Consider the following 17,794-nt stretch of genomic DNA (forward strand, 5'->3'; position numbering starts at 1 on the left):
CAAGCTTATTACAGTAGTATGGATTCTGATTGGCTGTCAATGTTTTTATCATTTATCAGCTGGAGAAATTTTTTCTCCCTCAAGCGAAATTCCCAATCACATGGATTCGTATTGAAATTATTGGACTTTGCCTGTAAAAATCTGCCGAACAACGATTAACAAGGAATTAATAAGCATTAAACTCACCAGCTTCCTCTTCAGCAGTGGGCTGCCTTCTGGAGTTGGAGGCTCCTCTGGCTCAGTTTCTCCCATGTCTCCAAGACCACCATGAGGACCAAAACCAGGCCTTCCACCATCATCCTCTTCTCCCTCTTCTGCTTCCTCCTCTCCTCCTCCTGCTCCCTCCTCTCCCTCACCAGCTCCACCGGATTCTTGTACTTTTCTTGCTCCTGGCTCTGGAGGAAGGTCACCGTGCACCTCGTCTTGAGTTGGGTCAGGCATGCTAGTCAGAATCTCTGTCAACGTCATCTTCTTTGCTCCCTCCACCAGACCTCCTCCGAAGAGGGTGTTCCAGATGAGCATGAAGAATCCTCTGCAGACGCTGTAGATGAAGTGCAGGATGCCAAAGAGAACAGTATAAAGGAACATCACCAAACCGACAATCATGTCCTTTATGGTCATCTTCCTGATTTTGCGGTAACGGCGTCTGAGATTGCGGAAAGTGAAGAGGCTTATGAAGTTCACTACGCTCTTGATGAAGTCAGCAAAGGCTGAGCTGGATTCAGGTGGTGCTTCTTCTCCATTCCCTTCCTCCCCTTCTCCCTCTCCATTTCCTCCACCACCGCTCTCCTCCTCATTTTCTTCATCCTCATCTTCAATCACCTCCTCTTCCTGCTCGGAGATCTGAGAGGCGATGTTCATCTCAAAGATGGTGTCCTCGCAGAAGTTCACAAAGAGCTCCATCTTCTCAGATTCACCACCCTCATTGACAACATCAAAGATGAACTGCCGCTTTGACTCTCTGACCTGGGGCATCTCCCACTGGTTGCGGTTGGCTTCGCTAATTTCAAAGTAGATGCGTTCGATCCTCTTGCTGGCGCCCATGATCTCAATACGTCCCAGGAAAGGGCGGAAGTAGTTCAGCACGCTCTCAGCTTGCTCCAAGAAGTTCTGCAAGCGGGTGTCATGCGGAACATGTTCGGAGAGGTTGGTGAGTAGCACGGCAATGTTGAAGCCGATGTCTTTGGCTGGCTCTTGGAAGCGATCGGCAAACTCCTCAAAATTGATCATCTCGTTCTCATCAGCCTCAGAGCAAGACAGCAGGAACTGGATCTCAGATGGCGTGTACTGTTTCTGACTGTCCATAGCCTTGGAGAAGTCCTTCTTGGAGATGAGGCCACGAGGGTCCGTCACATAGTCTCGGAAGGCATCCGATGCCACAATATCCTTCAGTTTGAGGAACATGTCGAAGAACTTGAGAATCATCTCTACATTGCTGGATGACTCAACCAGCATGTCAACCATCTGGCGAGCAATTGTGCCATTCACAACATTACCTGTAAAGGAACAATACATCATGACTTGAGTGTCTTTACAGGTTTGTAGGTCGCCTGTGAAAGTTAAAATTGATGGACAAATATCTCTTACCCTCCAGTAGTGAGAGAAGCATCACCACCATGTCCTTCTGCAGATCAAGAAGCTCCTTCAACAGACCAATTTGACTGGAGTCCTGTGTTTACACAACCAAATTCAGACACGACAAAATAACACAGCGTTACCCACAAAATGTCTCAAACTCTCACTTTTATATAGTAATAATAAAGACCTTTGGATTCACATATATTAGACCTAGTTCTCCGGCAGTGTTGCCAAGTCCGCGGTTTTCCCGCGGAATTGGGATACTTAACACTGTTGTTGCGGGTTGTTTTTTATGTTCGAGGGTTGAAGCGACCCCAAATAACATGATATTTAGCCCCCGGAATGCAAAATTTACCAGGGGAACCCCGAAAAAAAACACAGATTTTACCCTCCAGAGCGCGATTTTTACCAGGGGATCCCCTTGAAATGTGATCGGGCTAATTTTGGGCTAGTTTTGACTAGTTAAAATTGGGTGGGGTTTTGTTGTGAAAACCTGGCAACTGTGTTCTCCGGGTTTTTATATGATATGCACCATGAGACCAATAAAGAAGTATCCTGATCAGCCATAACTGATGTCAGTGGCATAAATAGCATCTCTGGTATGAATTGTATTTTTGGGGAGACGTGGGAAACATCACTAATGGGACAAAGTCCACCTACTCTCAGCTTACCTCAGAATGTGTTCTACTCCAGAAATGATCCTGGGTTTGCATTTATAAACAGACACAAACATAGCATCACATACTGTAACCTATCATCTAACACAGGGACAGTACAGACGGATATGTAGATTAAAAAGCCAGACAAAGATGTCAGATATTGGCATAGTCTGTGGCATTTGCAAAATAAAATAATTCCTAATTTTATCATTCTATATCTAGGTTCTTAGATGATGTTCTAATGCATACTGTGAAGGATTGACAGCAGACACATAAACAATCTTTCATAGTCTTTCAATATCACACACAGTACACTTCCTAACATAAATAAAGACAAAAGAGCACAAAGGCCTGCACATATATATTAAGAAATATTGGATGAATCTCACAAAACCTTTTTGATATTTCACCCCAAAATCAAAAGAAATTAATAAAAAATGTATAACTGCTTCAAAGAAAATGTTAATACTATTATTACTACTATAATATATATATATATATATATATATATATTCCAGCCTTCAACCATGCGATATTCTACTAATATCACACGGAAACCATTTCACAATTTGTATCACTCCGCTTGTTTCTACCGGATCTATACTGGCAGCGAGCGTCAATGGTGGAGGACAAATACTGCTGTTATTGTGTCATGGAATGTAGTTTTAGGACTTTTTAGGCAAGGATGTAGTTGTTTAGATATCAAATATACGACTATATATATCTATATAAACATATCGGCTATTTGAAAATCTGAGATGTGAGATCCAGGCTGTCAGCAAACAAAATATATAACAAAATAATTTCTTGCTTTTTGTAAATATGTCCCAGATGTGATCTTGACAGGTTTTGTGAGATTTGCACAGTATCGTACAGATTTTCTTGAGAATGTATGTGTGTAAGAAAAGCATAATATGGTGCAGGTCGAGGGAAATAAATTTCCTCTAAAAGTGAGCAACAGCAGGAACAAGGCATAGTGACACCTCCCTCAGCTCCAATATATCAAAATGAACTCAATAAGGTTAAGAATGCTTTCAGAAATTCAACACTGATACAGTGGGAACTTAGGGGATGTCTATAACAAAAAAATGCAATAAGAATCTAATAAGAATCTGACTAAATAACTTAATTATAATAAATCATCCCGGCTAGAAAGCATTATATTGAGAGAACACTTGGAAACGTGCCGACACATAAGCAATACGGCGGAAACAGGAAGCAGATAAGAGACGGTACAGTAAGAGACAGTAAGTGTATAGAAAGCAGTGCAAAAGTTCTAAGACTGAAGCAAAAACAAAGATGCTTACGCCATTTCGGAGTCCTTGGTCAGGGTGCATCTGGCAGGGTTACACATCAGAATAAAAATGTTACCCATCAACATTTTTAATACATTTTTGTATTGATCTCATCTCCCACTCTGTTGGACACATCCAATCGTTCCGTGTTTTATTTGAATTTACAAGTCTCTCACTTCTGCCTATGCACACTACCAGGAGCAACATTTTTTATATTCAAATTAAGTAAGTTTAGTTTAAAAACAAACTCATTGCAGTCAAGTTGGCCTATTTTAGCCCTCACCTACATAGTAAAACCAAACTATGTCACTTTGATGGTTACAAACCAACTTTGACAGATGGGCACTGATTTTTCAACAAACTGGAGACTAGTAAATGTTTCACTACAAGCACATTCTCTGATTTTTGAAGCCTGAGAGTGGGAGAGATTCTCAATATTGAAAAATACAAAAATGTAGTACACAGGTACCAGATGTGTAACAAGTATTAGAACAAATCAAACTCCACAGCAGAGAGGTTAAGAGAAACAACACATGATTAGAGATTACTAGTGCATCAACATTCACATCACACTACGAACATGTTCCATATTCATGGATTAGTGGCAATATTGGACTAAACATTTATTTAACAGAATGACTACAGAGTGAAATAAAATCAATTTGGTTTTGGAAGGAACCAATTACTTGAATATTACACTATGAACAGGGATGTAAATACTAACATACCACCACAAACAGACAAATAAATTTACAGTACAATTAAAATCTTAATTATAATTTAGAAAAGCTTTCCATATAATATATAAGACTTCCAAAGAAATTTAACAACCATGTTTTAATAACTCTAATATGGTTTCTTCTATAATTCATGATATGAAGAGGCAGAAACTGAATCAGGGGGTTAATAACACAGTCAACAACAAATTAGAACATGGTCAGTAACTTCTACAAAAAAAAAATAAATAAATATTAAAAAAATATATAAATAGGTTATGCATAGTCACAACTAAGCATTAGTTCTGAGGGAAAAAAAATGCAAACTCCAAGAGAAAATATTGTACTGTGATCACACTTATATAGAGTATATAAGTATGTACATGTCTGACATGCGTTTGAATTCTATTCTGTTGCACAAATTATATGATCAATGCAGACGAAACATTATAAAAATGAAAATTTGGCACATCTGAGAAAAGCTTTTACTGTCAAATGATTTAACATCCTATATACCTGATCTTACATGTCTTTCACAGCAATGCTTAGTGACAAATACAATTTTCTTTTTGAATTTTTTTTCTCTGATTTTCTCTGAAGTTTGTGAAATTATGTTTTGCTTTTAGATTAGGAAAACTAAATGGCAAGTATTTTAATGTTGAAATAAAACAACATACAGATGATAGAGTTTCAGTGCTGTTGGAACCTTTCCTGGAAAAATCCGGGGTCTTCTAGATGCAATAAAATCGATCAACATGGTAAGATTTATCGGTCATGTTAAGGGTTTGTGTGCGTTCAACGTGTGAGTTCCTACCTGTGCTAGCTTCATCATCATGTGTGCAAACACGTGCAAGAAGCCCACCACAGCATCCCACAATCTGCTGTGAGCCAAAGACTGTTGATTACCGGTGCAAGGGCCCTATGGTGGAGAAGCAAAAAACCATGATGGAGACAGAAATTTGCATGTCTGAAAGAGCTTGACTTCACATAGCGGTGCCATCAGTACCTGGATATATTCTGTCAGGCTGTTGAAAACCTGTTTAGCAACCGTCATGGCCTTAGAGAAGTTCCTCTTGCCTGGTTCATCAATGATATCCTTCCCAGAGTAATACCAGTAGAAGTCACTGATAGACTCCTGAGACCAAAAAGACAGAGTGAGGACGACAATGAGAAGGAGAGATCACAAAGTGCACTTAGAGTCAGTATTAGGGATACACCGATACCAGTATCGGCCCTGATACTGCGCTTGAGTACTTGTACTCATTAAAATGCTCTGATCCCAAGCAGTGTTTGTGTCCAGACAAAGAAACACCGATAACAGTGCAAACAGAGCAGAATGAAGATATCAGAGATTAAGGATGTCTATGAAGTAAATGTATGTCTAATTAATAGAATATTAATTAAATAGTCACGCATATATAGCTGCTGTGGGTGAGCTGAGAAGCTTAAGTGGATTGCGCATCCTTTTCTCACAGTTTGGTGGGATAAATCAATAGCAAAGAAAGTAAAACGAGGCACATATTACTAATGTTAAGTGATGGTAAGGTAGAGATTACGTGTAGCTGTACCTGCAGTCTGAGCAGATAGTCAACAGTGCAGATGATGATGTTGATCGTGGTTGTGCTGCCTGTCTGTGTGCGCAGATAGTTCTGGAAATCTGAAAAGAGATGGTATCTCAAAGCAGGCTTTTAAATAATTAGATATTTTACAGATTTACACTACTGTTCAAAAGTGGGGTCGGAAGAAGACTCTCATGCCAAAAATTATGTCTCTTAAGACAAAAGGTTGTACATAGTCTCCATCCACTGCAAAAAAAAAAAAAAAAAAAAATATATATATATATATATATATATATATATGGGAATATTATATAATATACAATAAATATATATATTTAACAATGTAACTTATTTTTGTGGAAACCATGATTTTTTTTCAGGGTTCTTTAATGATCGGAAAGTTTAAAAATTCTAAATTTATTTTTTTTAAAAATTGTATTTGAAAATTGAAATAGAAATCTTTGCTGTCACTTTTGATCAATTTAATGTGTCCTTGCTTATTAAAGTTTATTTCCTTCAAAAAAAAAAAAATTGTGATAACCCCAAATTTTTGCTTTGATTTCAGCTGAGATGTTCTTGTTTTTGCAGCATATTTTTTTATTATTCTCTGCCGTTGTTGTCCAAACACTACACTACAGAGAGTAAACAGAAGTGGTGGTAGAAGTATTCAAAAGCATTTATGCAGGAAGCTCACCGTTGTTGTGGCCTTCACAGAGAAGCTGCAGGAAGCGGAAGAGGTCGCAAGTGAATTCATCATCCGCCATCACTTTCTCTTCTAAACAGGGACACACACAAAAACAGCATGAATGTGTGGAAAGAAATCCTGTACAGCGCTTTACTGTGTATGAGTGTGAACTACATTAGACTTCTAAATACAAAGTTAATTATTAGACATAAATTGTTTTTTAATTATTTTGAAAGATTAAAATGGTTAATGTGTGAAAAACAAAGATTAAAAATAGCTTGTTTTACTCACCCCAAACTTTTAAACAGTAATGTACATTTATCAAAACGTACACTACAGCATATACAGGTTTGGCACGACACAAGGGTGACTGAATAACATAATTTTGAATGAAATGTCCCTTCAGTATTCAGGGTGATTAGGTTGTGTGTTTCATCAACACGTTCTCACCTTGTCATCACTTATTAATGCACAGAGTATCTCTTTAGTGTCTTTTTTCGACAAGCAGGGTACTCCATTGCTTTCGATGAGAAACCTTTGGCATCATACACTCTAAAAAAATGCTGGGTTAAAAATGGACAAACCCAGTGACTGGCTTGCTTTAACCCAGTGGTTGGGTTAAATGTTTGCCCAACCTGCTGGGTAGTTTTATTTAACTATTGTTTAAAAATTACTGTATTGCTTGCTTAAAATAAACACAAATTATGCTGGAAATTACCATTCATTGATACGTTTAATGAATAATAATTAGACAATAAACATTATTAAATTGTTTATTATTAAAAAATGTTCACATTTGATTATTATTGTTGCCTCTAGTAATTATGTGTCTGATTTTTCATTTCCAACCTATTTTGGGTTTATTTTAAGCCAGCATATAGTAATTTTTAAACAATAGTTGGGTTAAATAAAACTGCCAGCACTTTGGGCAAACATTTAACCCAACTACTGGGTTTGTCCATTTTCAACCCAATTTGGGTTGTTTTTAGTTTATATATATATATATATATATATATATTGTTGGGAAATGGTGAGATTTAGGCTAGGACTAGGAGTAGGTACTCCAAAATATCTTTGAAAATATAAATATTTATAAAACCATTTCTGCTTTTACAAACGCATGCCAAGAATTAAATGTGTCTTGATCTGTCAGCACCGATAGCCTTGTGGGCAGCACCGACATATAGCACCGTTGTGCTTAGGGTGAACCGAGTTTGAGTCCCGGCTCGTGGACCTTTCCCGATCCCGTCCCCCTCTCTCTCTCCCACTTCACTTCCTGTTTGCTTACTGTCCTATCATAATAAAGGCAAAAAATTGTGTTTTGATCTGACACATAAGGCAAAAAACTAAAAGGAAAAGAACCCTGCATTTTGAAAAATGACGCTAAAGGAGTGCCCGGTGCTTTAAAAAGCGATTGTCAAAAACCAAGTGTCAAAATGTGACGAGTTGCGAGCGAGAACGTGTTTGTTCTGCGAGTTTAATCACTTCATAGCACTTCAGCTCCCATTAGCATGTTAGTAGAGCCACAAAGACCAGCTGTGGCACATCTGTTTAGCTGTTTACTGCAGAGCAGACCAGCAAACGTGGAAAGGGGAGGCAGTGACCTGACGTCCACACTGAATCCACAGATTAAAGGGTAACACTTTATTTTTATGGTACATTCTGTTGACTATAAGACACGTTGCACCTATGGCCCTGTTTACACCTGATATTAAGATGCATTTTGGTCGATCAGTTCACAAGTGGACGACGGTAAATACAGGTGTAAACGGGGTCTAAAACGTTTTGAGCTTGTCCACTTTTGACCACTTCCAGAGGTAGTCGAAAACGCATTCGACCTGTTTCATAGTGTAAACGCTCATGTGGTCGTATGCGTTTGAACAGCGCAAAAGATCGCCTACTCTCCACCTACTGACCTAATGAATAAACATTACGGGAAGCGCGCTAGCCAGACGGGATTTAAACTTTGCCGGCTGAAGACCCAAGTTTGGATTGAAGATGAAAAACGTACCAAGCACAATGTTCTCTCACCATTCCTGATTTCTAACACACACTCACAGCGTTTGGTGTGGTCTAGTGGCTGTCAGAGCAGAAACAAAAGCTGCTGCTCTCTGTATGTTTTTCCGTCGTCTCCGGGCACGTTCATACGTAATTTACGTGAGCTTATTTCGTCCATTAGATCCAAAGATTTGAAAAAGCCCATACATTTACCCGCCAATAGACCCTCCCCTCGAATAATCAGGACAGAAGTGGTCGAAAGTGGACGGATTAAAACACCAGATGAAAAAGGGAATGTGTCTCCCTCGTCTACTTGTGATCCGACTGACCAAAACGCATATCAATAACAGGTGTAAACAGGGCCTACATGTCGACTACCAGTCATTAGTAGACTGTCTGCTTAATATCTGCTAACACTTTACTTTGATGGTCCCCAACAGACATTCTACTGACTATAAGTAACTTTGCAAGTACGTCAACTTATTCTACTAACCCTAACCGCACCAGTCTACTAATGCTCTACTAATAGAGTTAGTTGACATATAGTTATAGTCAACAGAATATTTAAAGGGGACCATCAAAATAAAGTGTTACTGATTAAAGCCCTCCCCTCTCCCAGATTGGCAACACTAGTAGACACATGAAAACACACACACAGTCTGATAGATCACACATTGATGGTACAACCACCATGAAGGAGCAAACATTAATACACTGACTGAAAGAAAAACATCAATGTGTACAGAAATGTACAGACAAGAAACATTGATAAATAACACAACTGACATTGAAATGACAGGCTTCACTGTGAGATCTTCATGGATGACACACATGGAGAAGAGTTTTGGTCTTCTCAGACAAGACCTTAACAAAAAACAGCACACAGACACACAATCATGCATAACAGATCTACTGCACTCCTAGAGACATGGAAGAGGAGGGGAGAGATGAGCCAGAAGAAGTTGGGGCCTTGGTGGATTATGGGTAATGTGCTATGAAGTATTTGTAATGGAATAAGATGCTATTTGACAAGAGTAAAGCTAAGAAAGAAAAAAAATATCACTGTGAGGAAAAAAAAGGTAAAATCTTATATAAATAAAGCTGCTTTTTCAGAATAAAATACATACAAAGATATTAAGAAATGGGAAGAAATACATATCACACAAGTTTAGAGCACAATATATATCAGTCCGATAGTAAGTATCTGGAAATGAGGTTAGCTAAAAACAATTAAAATAAAAATATAAAGTGCACTGCTATGTCATTAAAACACAATAAAAATGATTACCATATCCAAATGTATCATTTATAACATTATACACAATCATTTAATCAATTTACCATGACTTAATTAATAAAAATATTGTTTTGTCACAGAAATCATGCATTACTTTTTGGCCATCTAGTTTTAGGATGCACTGAAGTAGGATATAAGCACTGTGACAAAATAAAGCATGAATGAATGTTTAATTAGTAAGTTGTTATTTTAAGCTTACTTCCATTTACTTGCAGGGCTTTTTAAAGGGGCTGTATGTAGAATTCAGAAACCCTTGTTATTAGCGACACCAGTGGTCGTTAAGAGAACTGCAGTCAGCAAATTATTGCTCGTACTTGCCCTGTGCACATGTAACGTATAAGAGACTGAACGTGATTAAAAGCCTCGATATACTCACGGCAAAGTTCTTTTTCATTCTTCACTTAGAAGTAAAAAGAAGTTGGAAATACCTTTGCAGCGATATACTGTTAATGAACATCCAGTCACTTATCAACAAAAATGACAGCGAGAGAAAACAGCAGTTAAGAAAGTATCTGATCATAGCAATGTGGATTTGTTCAGCAATTCACTGGCATCATGTCGACAGATGAGGTAATTAAAATTACACTGTATGATAGTTTGATTATAAAGTATATTTGAGACTACAGACTGTATTGATCTGACTATGTGAGACTATAGTCCTTTTTCTTTGGATGACACATTGACATTACAGCACAGAATGGCTCTTTCGACATTATCCTTAATTTCATGTGTCAGGAAGAGAGGCTTTCAGAAGCGCAAATAAATGCTTTAGATTTTCCCAGCAAAAACGAGTTCTTCACATAAAAATCCATCTACAGGCTTTCATAGACAACCTAGGAAGTCGGAGAAGGTCTTGATTTTAAGATACATTACAAGCTGTACACACACTGTCAATAAAAAAAGTGATTAATACATGAAAATTCTTACATATAGCCCCTTTAAGCTTTCAAGTTGTTCACCTTGAAATGCTCTCCATTTCATTTCCTCCTTTGGGTTTTAGAGTGCTGCTCAGAGGTTGTTATGATGGCCGGATTCACGAAAACTTCCTAAGTATATGTGTCGAATATTTTAAATAGTTATTTTTAAAGAGCCTATTTCAAGATGGAGCTGTCAGTTGCATTCATTAGCGCTCCTTTCTTGCGCGCTCGAGTGAATGCATCCTGTGTATGGGCGTTCTTAGATTTGCTGAAACACAGATATTTGTGTTCTCTCCATATTTACGATTCTTTGCAGTCTTTATCCACTGCCTACAACTTCACTGGAAACTGAAAGTAACTTACTCCCGCTAAATGTTTACTTTTTGAATTCTTGCACCCGGGAACAATACAAGTCAACACCATTATGACTAAAAGTTTGCTAAGAAGTATTTCCTACAAAAGCAAGGCGGTATTTGACTCTGGTAAGTGTATCCATAGCAGACTGGTGGGAGTGACCTTGGAAGGCAACATGCCCAGTGCGTTATGGGTGTTGAAGTTTCCTACCTATTTGGCAAAAGAGAAGACCAAAGCTTTTTTTCTGTTTTCTCTAGTCAGGTAGCACCAATTTCAATTGTTTTTTTTCTTTTGCCTTTTTACTGCATAGGCAGACAAGTTTTATTGAAAGCCCATTTAGCCAGTGGTGAAGTACACTTTTAAGAATGTTTCGTGAACCCGGCCCCTGAAAGGTTCTTAGTGGCTATTTTGCGTGGTTTCTATGTGGCTCAGGTGAAAAGAATTTTAATGTCCAACATGCAAAAGTCTGTCCAATTCGCAAGTCTAATTACTTAATTACCTCTACTCAAAAAGAAACATGATTTGAGGTATCATGTCTAATATCAATTCCAAAGCACAGGAAGTGCTGGACAAGGTTTGGAAAATATAAACAATAGTAATAGTGATGTTTGCCTTAGCAACCAACACTAAAATGGAGAGCAAATCTGGGCAAATGCCATAAAAATTAAATGGAAGATGGGTTTTGTTGATGTTATTGATGACCAGTAATGAAGGTTAAAAACTAGTCTACAAACTAGAATCTAGATAATTTCTATAGTGTGCCATGTCAGACCTGTTTGTCCTTCTAAACATGGCAGCTCATTATTTGAGGGAATGGTTCAAATAATGCTAGATGGCTCATTTCAGTGGATAAAAGACTTTGGGGAATTTCCTGAATCTGCAAATCATTTCATGTTTTTGGTGACAGTAGTCACCACAGTTCTCTGTGATCTCCTCAGAGAAAGCTGATCAGAAAAGAAAGGACAATTGTCTTTCTTTCCTCTCAATCAGTCAATGAATGTTGGAGTTACAGTAGATCTGTGACAGAGCACTCAAGGGCAAAGTGCAAAGAAACTTTACAGCCATTGCTGACATAACGGGACAAACTGTATCAAGAAAACAGAATTCGATAAGAGTATCACAATGTGTAATTCATCTATTGTTTTTAAAGAACTGTAAAGGAGTTGGCTGCCACAAAAAATTTGCAATGACTGAAGAGTTATCTTATAATTTCCCTTGAGTGCGAAATGAACTGCAGGTAAACTACACGCCAACGAAGGAGAACTTCACAATGTAAGAGGTGGAAAAAGGAGGAAGACAGCAGGAGATGGGACAGAAGGAAAGAGAGAGTGACGATAAATATATAGAGGCAAGATTATTTACCACGTTCTAGCTTCATGTCTGAAAAACAAGAAGGAGGAAAGAAGAAGAGAAGAGGCATATACAGGGAGGTTGGGGATGGAGTGATGGTGGTAGGGAGAAAGAGAGAGAGGCAGTGAGTTGGACACTGTAGGATTGTAGGTTTCCGGCATGGGAAACATAACAGACTAACATGAACAGATAAACTTTGACGGTTCTGTAAGAAACAAAGATAAAGCATATTAAACACTCTTACACGTACAGAGTGGAAACATCCCCTGTGGGACAAAAAATTGTTATGCATTCGCATGATAGAGTACAAAACTGCAAAAAAAAAAATAATTTTCTTAATCAGAATTTTGTATTGATTTCCAGTAAAAAATCTAAATAAGATCTTAAAATAAGATACATTTACTTCAGAAGCAAAACTGAAATATTAACACTTGTTTTCAAGCAATATATATTGATTGAATGTTATTTTTCTTACACCAATTACAAATTGTTAAGAATAAACCTCACTACATTTTGTTAAATTTATGCTTAAAATAAGTTTTAAAAAACTATTTTGCAATGGGGTAAGAAAAGTAAGCTATATATTCAGAAAACAAGTCTTATTATATTATACAATTCTTCTTCTCAAGTTAGATTTTTACTAGAAATAAGACTGATTAAGAAATTTATATATTGTGGCCATATGATAAACCAACAATCTTTACAATAATTAAGAAAACATTTTACTGCATTTATGAAAATAGGAACATTTACCATACACACACACACACACACAAACATATATATACACACACACACACACAGGTTTGGGGACATTCCATAGGCGTAATGGTTTTTATACTGTATTTTCTATCGCCCTACACTACCCCTACCCCTAAACCTACCCATCACAGGAAACTGTGCACATTTTTACTTTCTCAAAAAAACTCATTCTGTATGATTTATAAGCCTTTTGAAAAATGGGAACAAGGGGTAATGTCCTCATAAATCACCCTCTCCTTGTAATACCTATGTCATACCCATGTCATTATACAAATTTGTGTCCTGATATGTCACAAGAACACGCACACACACACACGCACACACACACACACACACACACACACACACACACACACACACACACACAAAATGATGTAACCTAAGAATAAAAAAACCCCACAACAGATCATCATAGTATGTTTCCATCCACCTTTTTTTATGGCCATTTTGGGATATCGCATAAAAAAACACTGCATGGAAAAGCAAAGATGAGCATAAATTCTAAAAATGTGCATAAAACACGTATGCAGTCAATTATCCAATAAGAATACATGTGCATAAACTACGATGGAAACACTTTTACCACATAAATCCCTCGATGCACAACAAAACACTCATGTGACTGTGCCTAAACAGAGGATATTGTTGATTGGATTACTGGACTAACCAGTGGACCAATCGCATCACAGCATCTCAAATGTTGGTTTGATCATTCTGAAATGCCTGAGCCAAAGTCTGTCATCAGAATGAGTTTGTTCTCTTGAACAGAAGGGATGGATATGCTGGTTTATTCGCAAATGTTTTATGCAACATTCCAATTTTGCGCATAAGTTAAATGTGCAACTTTGGATGGAAACATAGCTATTGTGAAGGAGTTTATATAATTGTTCGAATTTAAAGTCTTTTCATTCATTTTTTCATGCTGAAAAGACTTGGTGTGAACAGTCTTAAACTCAAGGATATTTTTCATTTTTAAAACATGCTGTCAAGAGACACGAGGACGCAAAGGGGACGTGATTTTCTGGCGTGTGAATGGTGACTCACTTGAGCCTTCCTCTGACACCATCCCAAGACCCTCAGCCTTATTCTGCCTCTCAAATGCATTCAGGTCCAGAACACTGTCAACAAAAAAAACACCATATTTATGTCATATTGTAGATCTGCTATATACACTGTAGAAGACACTCTTTGTTACAAATATTGCAATAGTTCAACATAATTGTGAAAGAAATAATATATATCTTTCTCAAGTTAACAATAAAATAAAAGAAAGTGATGGCCATGTACCTGCAGGTTTGCATGAGAGCCTGCAAGCTCAGGAAGAAGCCTACATCTTTCTTGTCCTTCAGGTAGTCCAACATCCTCTGTCACAAAGACATGAACAGAGTGTTGTCAATGTTGCTTTGAGTTAAACTATCTGTTCATACAATAAATTGTAGCCTGGCAACATTATTTATGGCATTAAACAGGTACAGTATTTGTCAGCTGACCTGTTGAACATCACAGTTGCCACCGTTGAGAATGGAGATGCCAAGTTTGAGAGTAGAGGACACCATGACTCCTGTCTCACCTGAGACAACACATTATGAGGGACAATTATGTTTGACCAAGCTTGTGTGATTGTTAGTCAAACTGGTAAAGATATCTGCTAGAATCATTTACACTACTGTTCAAAAAGTTTGGAATAAGATATTTTAATGTTTTTGAAAGAAGTCTCTTCTGCTCACCAAGTCTGCATTTGCTTGATTAAAAACAGAAAAGGTAATATTCTGAAATATTATTACAATTTAAAATAACTGTTTTCTATTTCAGTATATTTTAAAATGTAATTTATTCCTGTGATCAAAGCTGAATTTTCAGCATCATTACTCCAGTCTTCAGTGTCACATGATCCTTCAGAAATCATTCTAATTATGCTGATTTGCTGCTCAAGAAACATTTCATACTGACATACTGTATATTGACATTTATGTATTTTTCTTCATTTTGAAAACAGTTGTGCTGCTTAATATTATTGTGGAAACCGTGATATAATTTCTTTCAGGATTCTTTGATGAATAGAAAGTTCAAAAGAAAAGCGTTTGTCTTTGATGTTGTTACATCCACCAGCTAGAGTGCCCATGATCACCACCAGAGGGCACTCCTCCTGTCTCCTTTGTTATCTCATCGTGAACTACATTTCCCATAACCCATTGCCTGGACTCATTATTACTATTGTCTGATTACTTCCACCTGTGAGTCATTTTCTCATTTATGCCTGCCTACATAAGCCCTGTGTGTTCACTCACTCTTTGCGAAGTCTTGTATGTGTTACACTGCATTTCTGAGCTCTATTTCTGGTTTTCCACGTCATGGTTTTGATCTTCTGCCTTTCTTCCTGGATTTGCCTGTGTCTTGGACTCACCTTTGCAGGCACTGATCATCTGCAGCACCATCTCAGCTGCTCCGCGGTCATGCAGGCGGGACTGCTGGTACAGAAGCCTCTGCTTTTCCATCTCCTTCTCCTGTTAGACAGAAATAAACATCATTCACAATGATGTCCAGCTCTAAATACCCCTGCCCCACAATCATCCAACACACACACATTCATACACCAAGCACTATACTATATATGAGAAGGAGGACCATGAAAATCTTATCAAGTAAAGATGCTGTTTAAAAGTTCTATTTAGAGTTTGGTTTCTCGCTGAACACCTGAGAAAATGTCTTAAAATTATTCATGAAAAAAGTAGTGTACTTACTGCTGTTTATTCAAGTTCTAAACTTGTTTTTCTTCATTCATCTACATTCACACATCTTGCACACTATTTTCATCCACAACATAAGTGCTATTAGTCATGTGTCCGTTATTTGAGCCGTTCACGTTTGCTGACTGGCACAAACGTTAGACTACAGCAAGCAGACCTGCTCTCCCTGAACGGTGAGACACATCTGTATGATTACACTGGCTCTTCCCTCTGTTTTAACCAAATTACACAGCTGGGTGGCGCACTTTCTCACAAACCCTCACACCACGACTGCTGTATCAGCTCTCGGCAGCAGGGTGTGACATAAGAGAGGCATTTTCAAATTTTAATTAAGTGAATTAAAATATATAATCATATGAAAAATACACTACCATTCAAAAGTTTGGGGATTTCAATGTCTTCAGGCTGCAATTATTTGATCAAAAATATAGAAAAACAGTAATGTTGTGAAATATTATTATACATTTAAATAACAGTCATTATTCTAGTCTTCAATATCACATGGTCCTTCAGAAATCATTCAAATATGCCATATTCTTATTATTATCAATGTCAGATAGAACATTAAAAAAAACAGCATATATTTGAAATCTTTTGTATTATAATAAATGTTTTTACTGTCTCTTTTGATCAATTGAATAAAAAAAATCTTGCTGACCCCAAAACTTTTGAATGGTACTAGTCTATAAAAGATTTATTAACATAAAATACAACATGATATAATCGTCCCAGTGCAAACCTGAGCTCCAAAAATAAAAGCATATGAGTATACTGCAGTATTGTTACTGTACTGTGAATTCTTGTCTGAGATCATTATTATTGTCAATATCTTAGGGACTATTTAGGATATTGCATTAATGTAACACATTGTTACAGCAACAGCATATTCACAATAATAATATATCTCACAATAAACTGAAGAAATTGTTCTCTGTAGTGTTGAACATTTATCGAAGTAAGCCATTTGAAATTTGGTGGTGATGATACCCTGTTGACAAAAAGGATTATACAAGTACATACAATGCATGAAGCGCACTGATTTTTAAGCTAAACCCACCCCTAAAAGCACCCAAGCGTCCCGCCCCCAAACCCCAGCAAGAAGCCCCACCCACTCCCACCCCGCCCTGAGAGCCAGGCCATGTCCTACAACATATGTGACTTAATAGTGTATTGAAAATCTTTGTAATGAATCACGTTTTTTCCTGTTTTCTTCCATTTTAAATGGAAAATGTCAAGTGTGTTCTTTTTGCAATGTGAAGTTCTGAATGTGTTTGTGTGTGTCTGTGCAGGCTTTTACTGTAGTCTTTAGTGAGTACAGAGAAAAAGACACCAATTCGAAACAAAGACATGGAGACACTTTTGGAGACATACAAGGTTATCGCATACTGGCCTGATCTAAATCCAGAAATTTATAAAATCTTCACCATACACATATTCTGTAAGATGTAAGAAATCTGGCATAATTTAACTGCTTTGTGAACTATTTAAATTTCAAAACACTTATGATGTAACGAAGCCTCGTTTACTGAAATCACGTGACTTCGGCGCTTCGAACCACTGATTCGAAACAAAAGATTCATAAAGCTTCATGAAGCAGTGCTTTGAAATCGACCATCTCTAGATATTGTTGAAAAGTCGTTATTTTGTTTTTTTGGCGCACAAAAAGTATTCTCGTCACTTGATAATATTACGGTTGAACCACTGCAGTCACATGAACTGTTTTAAATATGTCTTTAGTAGCTTTCTGGGCATCTGGAAATGTTAATTATCTTGCTGGCAATGCAGGCCTCATTGAGCCATCGGATTTTATCAAAAATATCTTAATTTGCGTTCCGAAGAGGAACGAAGGTCTTACGGGTGTGGAACGACATGAGGGT

The 17,794-nt window shown here is 37.4% G+C and overlaps 1 protein-coding gene across 1 annotated transcript in view; it reads right to left on the reverse strand.

Annotated features, from left to right (window-relative positions):
• ryr1b (ryanodine receptor 1b (skeletal)) overlaps positions 1-17,794 on the reverse strand; it is a 104,599-nt gene that overhangs the window by 9,219 nt on the left and 77,586 nt on the right. Inside the window, 11 exon segments of the mRNA XM_051869470.1 lie at positions 187-1,496; positions 1,588-1,669; positions 5,063-5,167; positions 5,255-5,383; positions 5,817-5,905; positions 6,502-6,582; positions 12,421-12,438; positions 14,215-14,288; positions 14,458-14,534; positions 14,661-14,740; positions 15,575-15,674. Coding sequence (XP_051725430.1) covers positions 187-1,496; positions 1,588-1,669; positions 5,063-5,167; positions 5,255-5,383; positions 5,817-5,905; positions 6,502-6,582; positions 12,421-12,438; positions 14,215-14,288; positions 14,458-14,534; positions 14,661-14,740; positions 15,575-15,674 — 2,145 coding nt within the window.

Source organism: Ctenopharyngodon idella, chromosome 18 (genome assembly GCF_019924925.1).
Source record: "Ctenopharyngodon idella isolate HZGC_01 chromosome 18, HZGC01, whole genome shotgun sequence".
In the NCBI taxonomy this organism is placed as follows: Eukaryota; Metazoa; Chordata; class Actinopteri; order Cypriniformes; family Xenocyprididae; genus Ctenopharyngodon; species Ctenopharyngodon idella.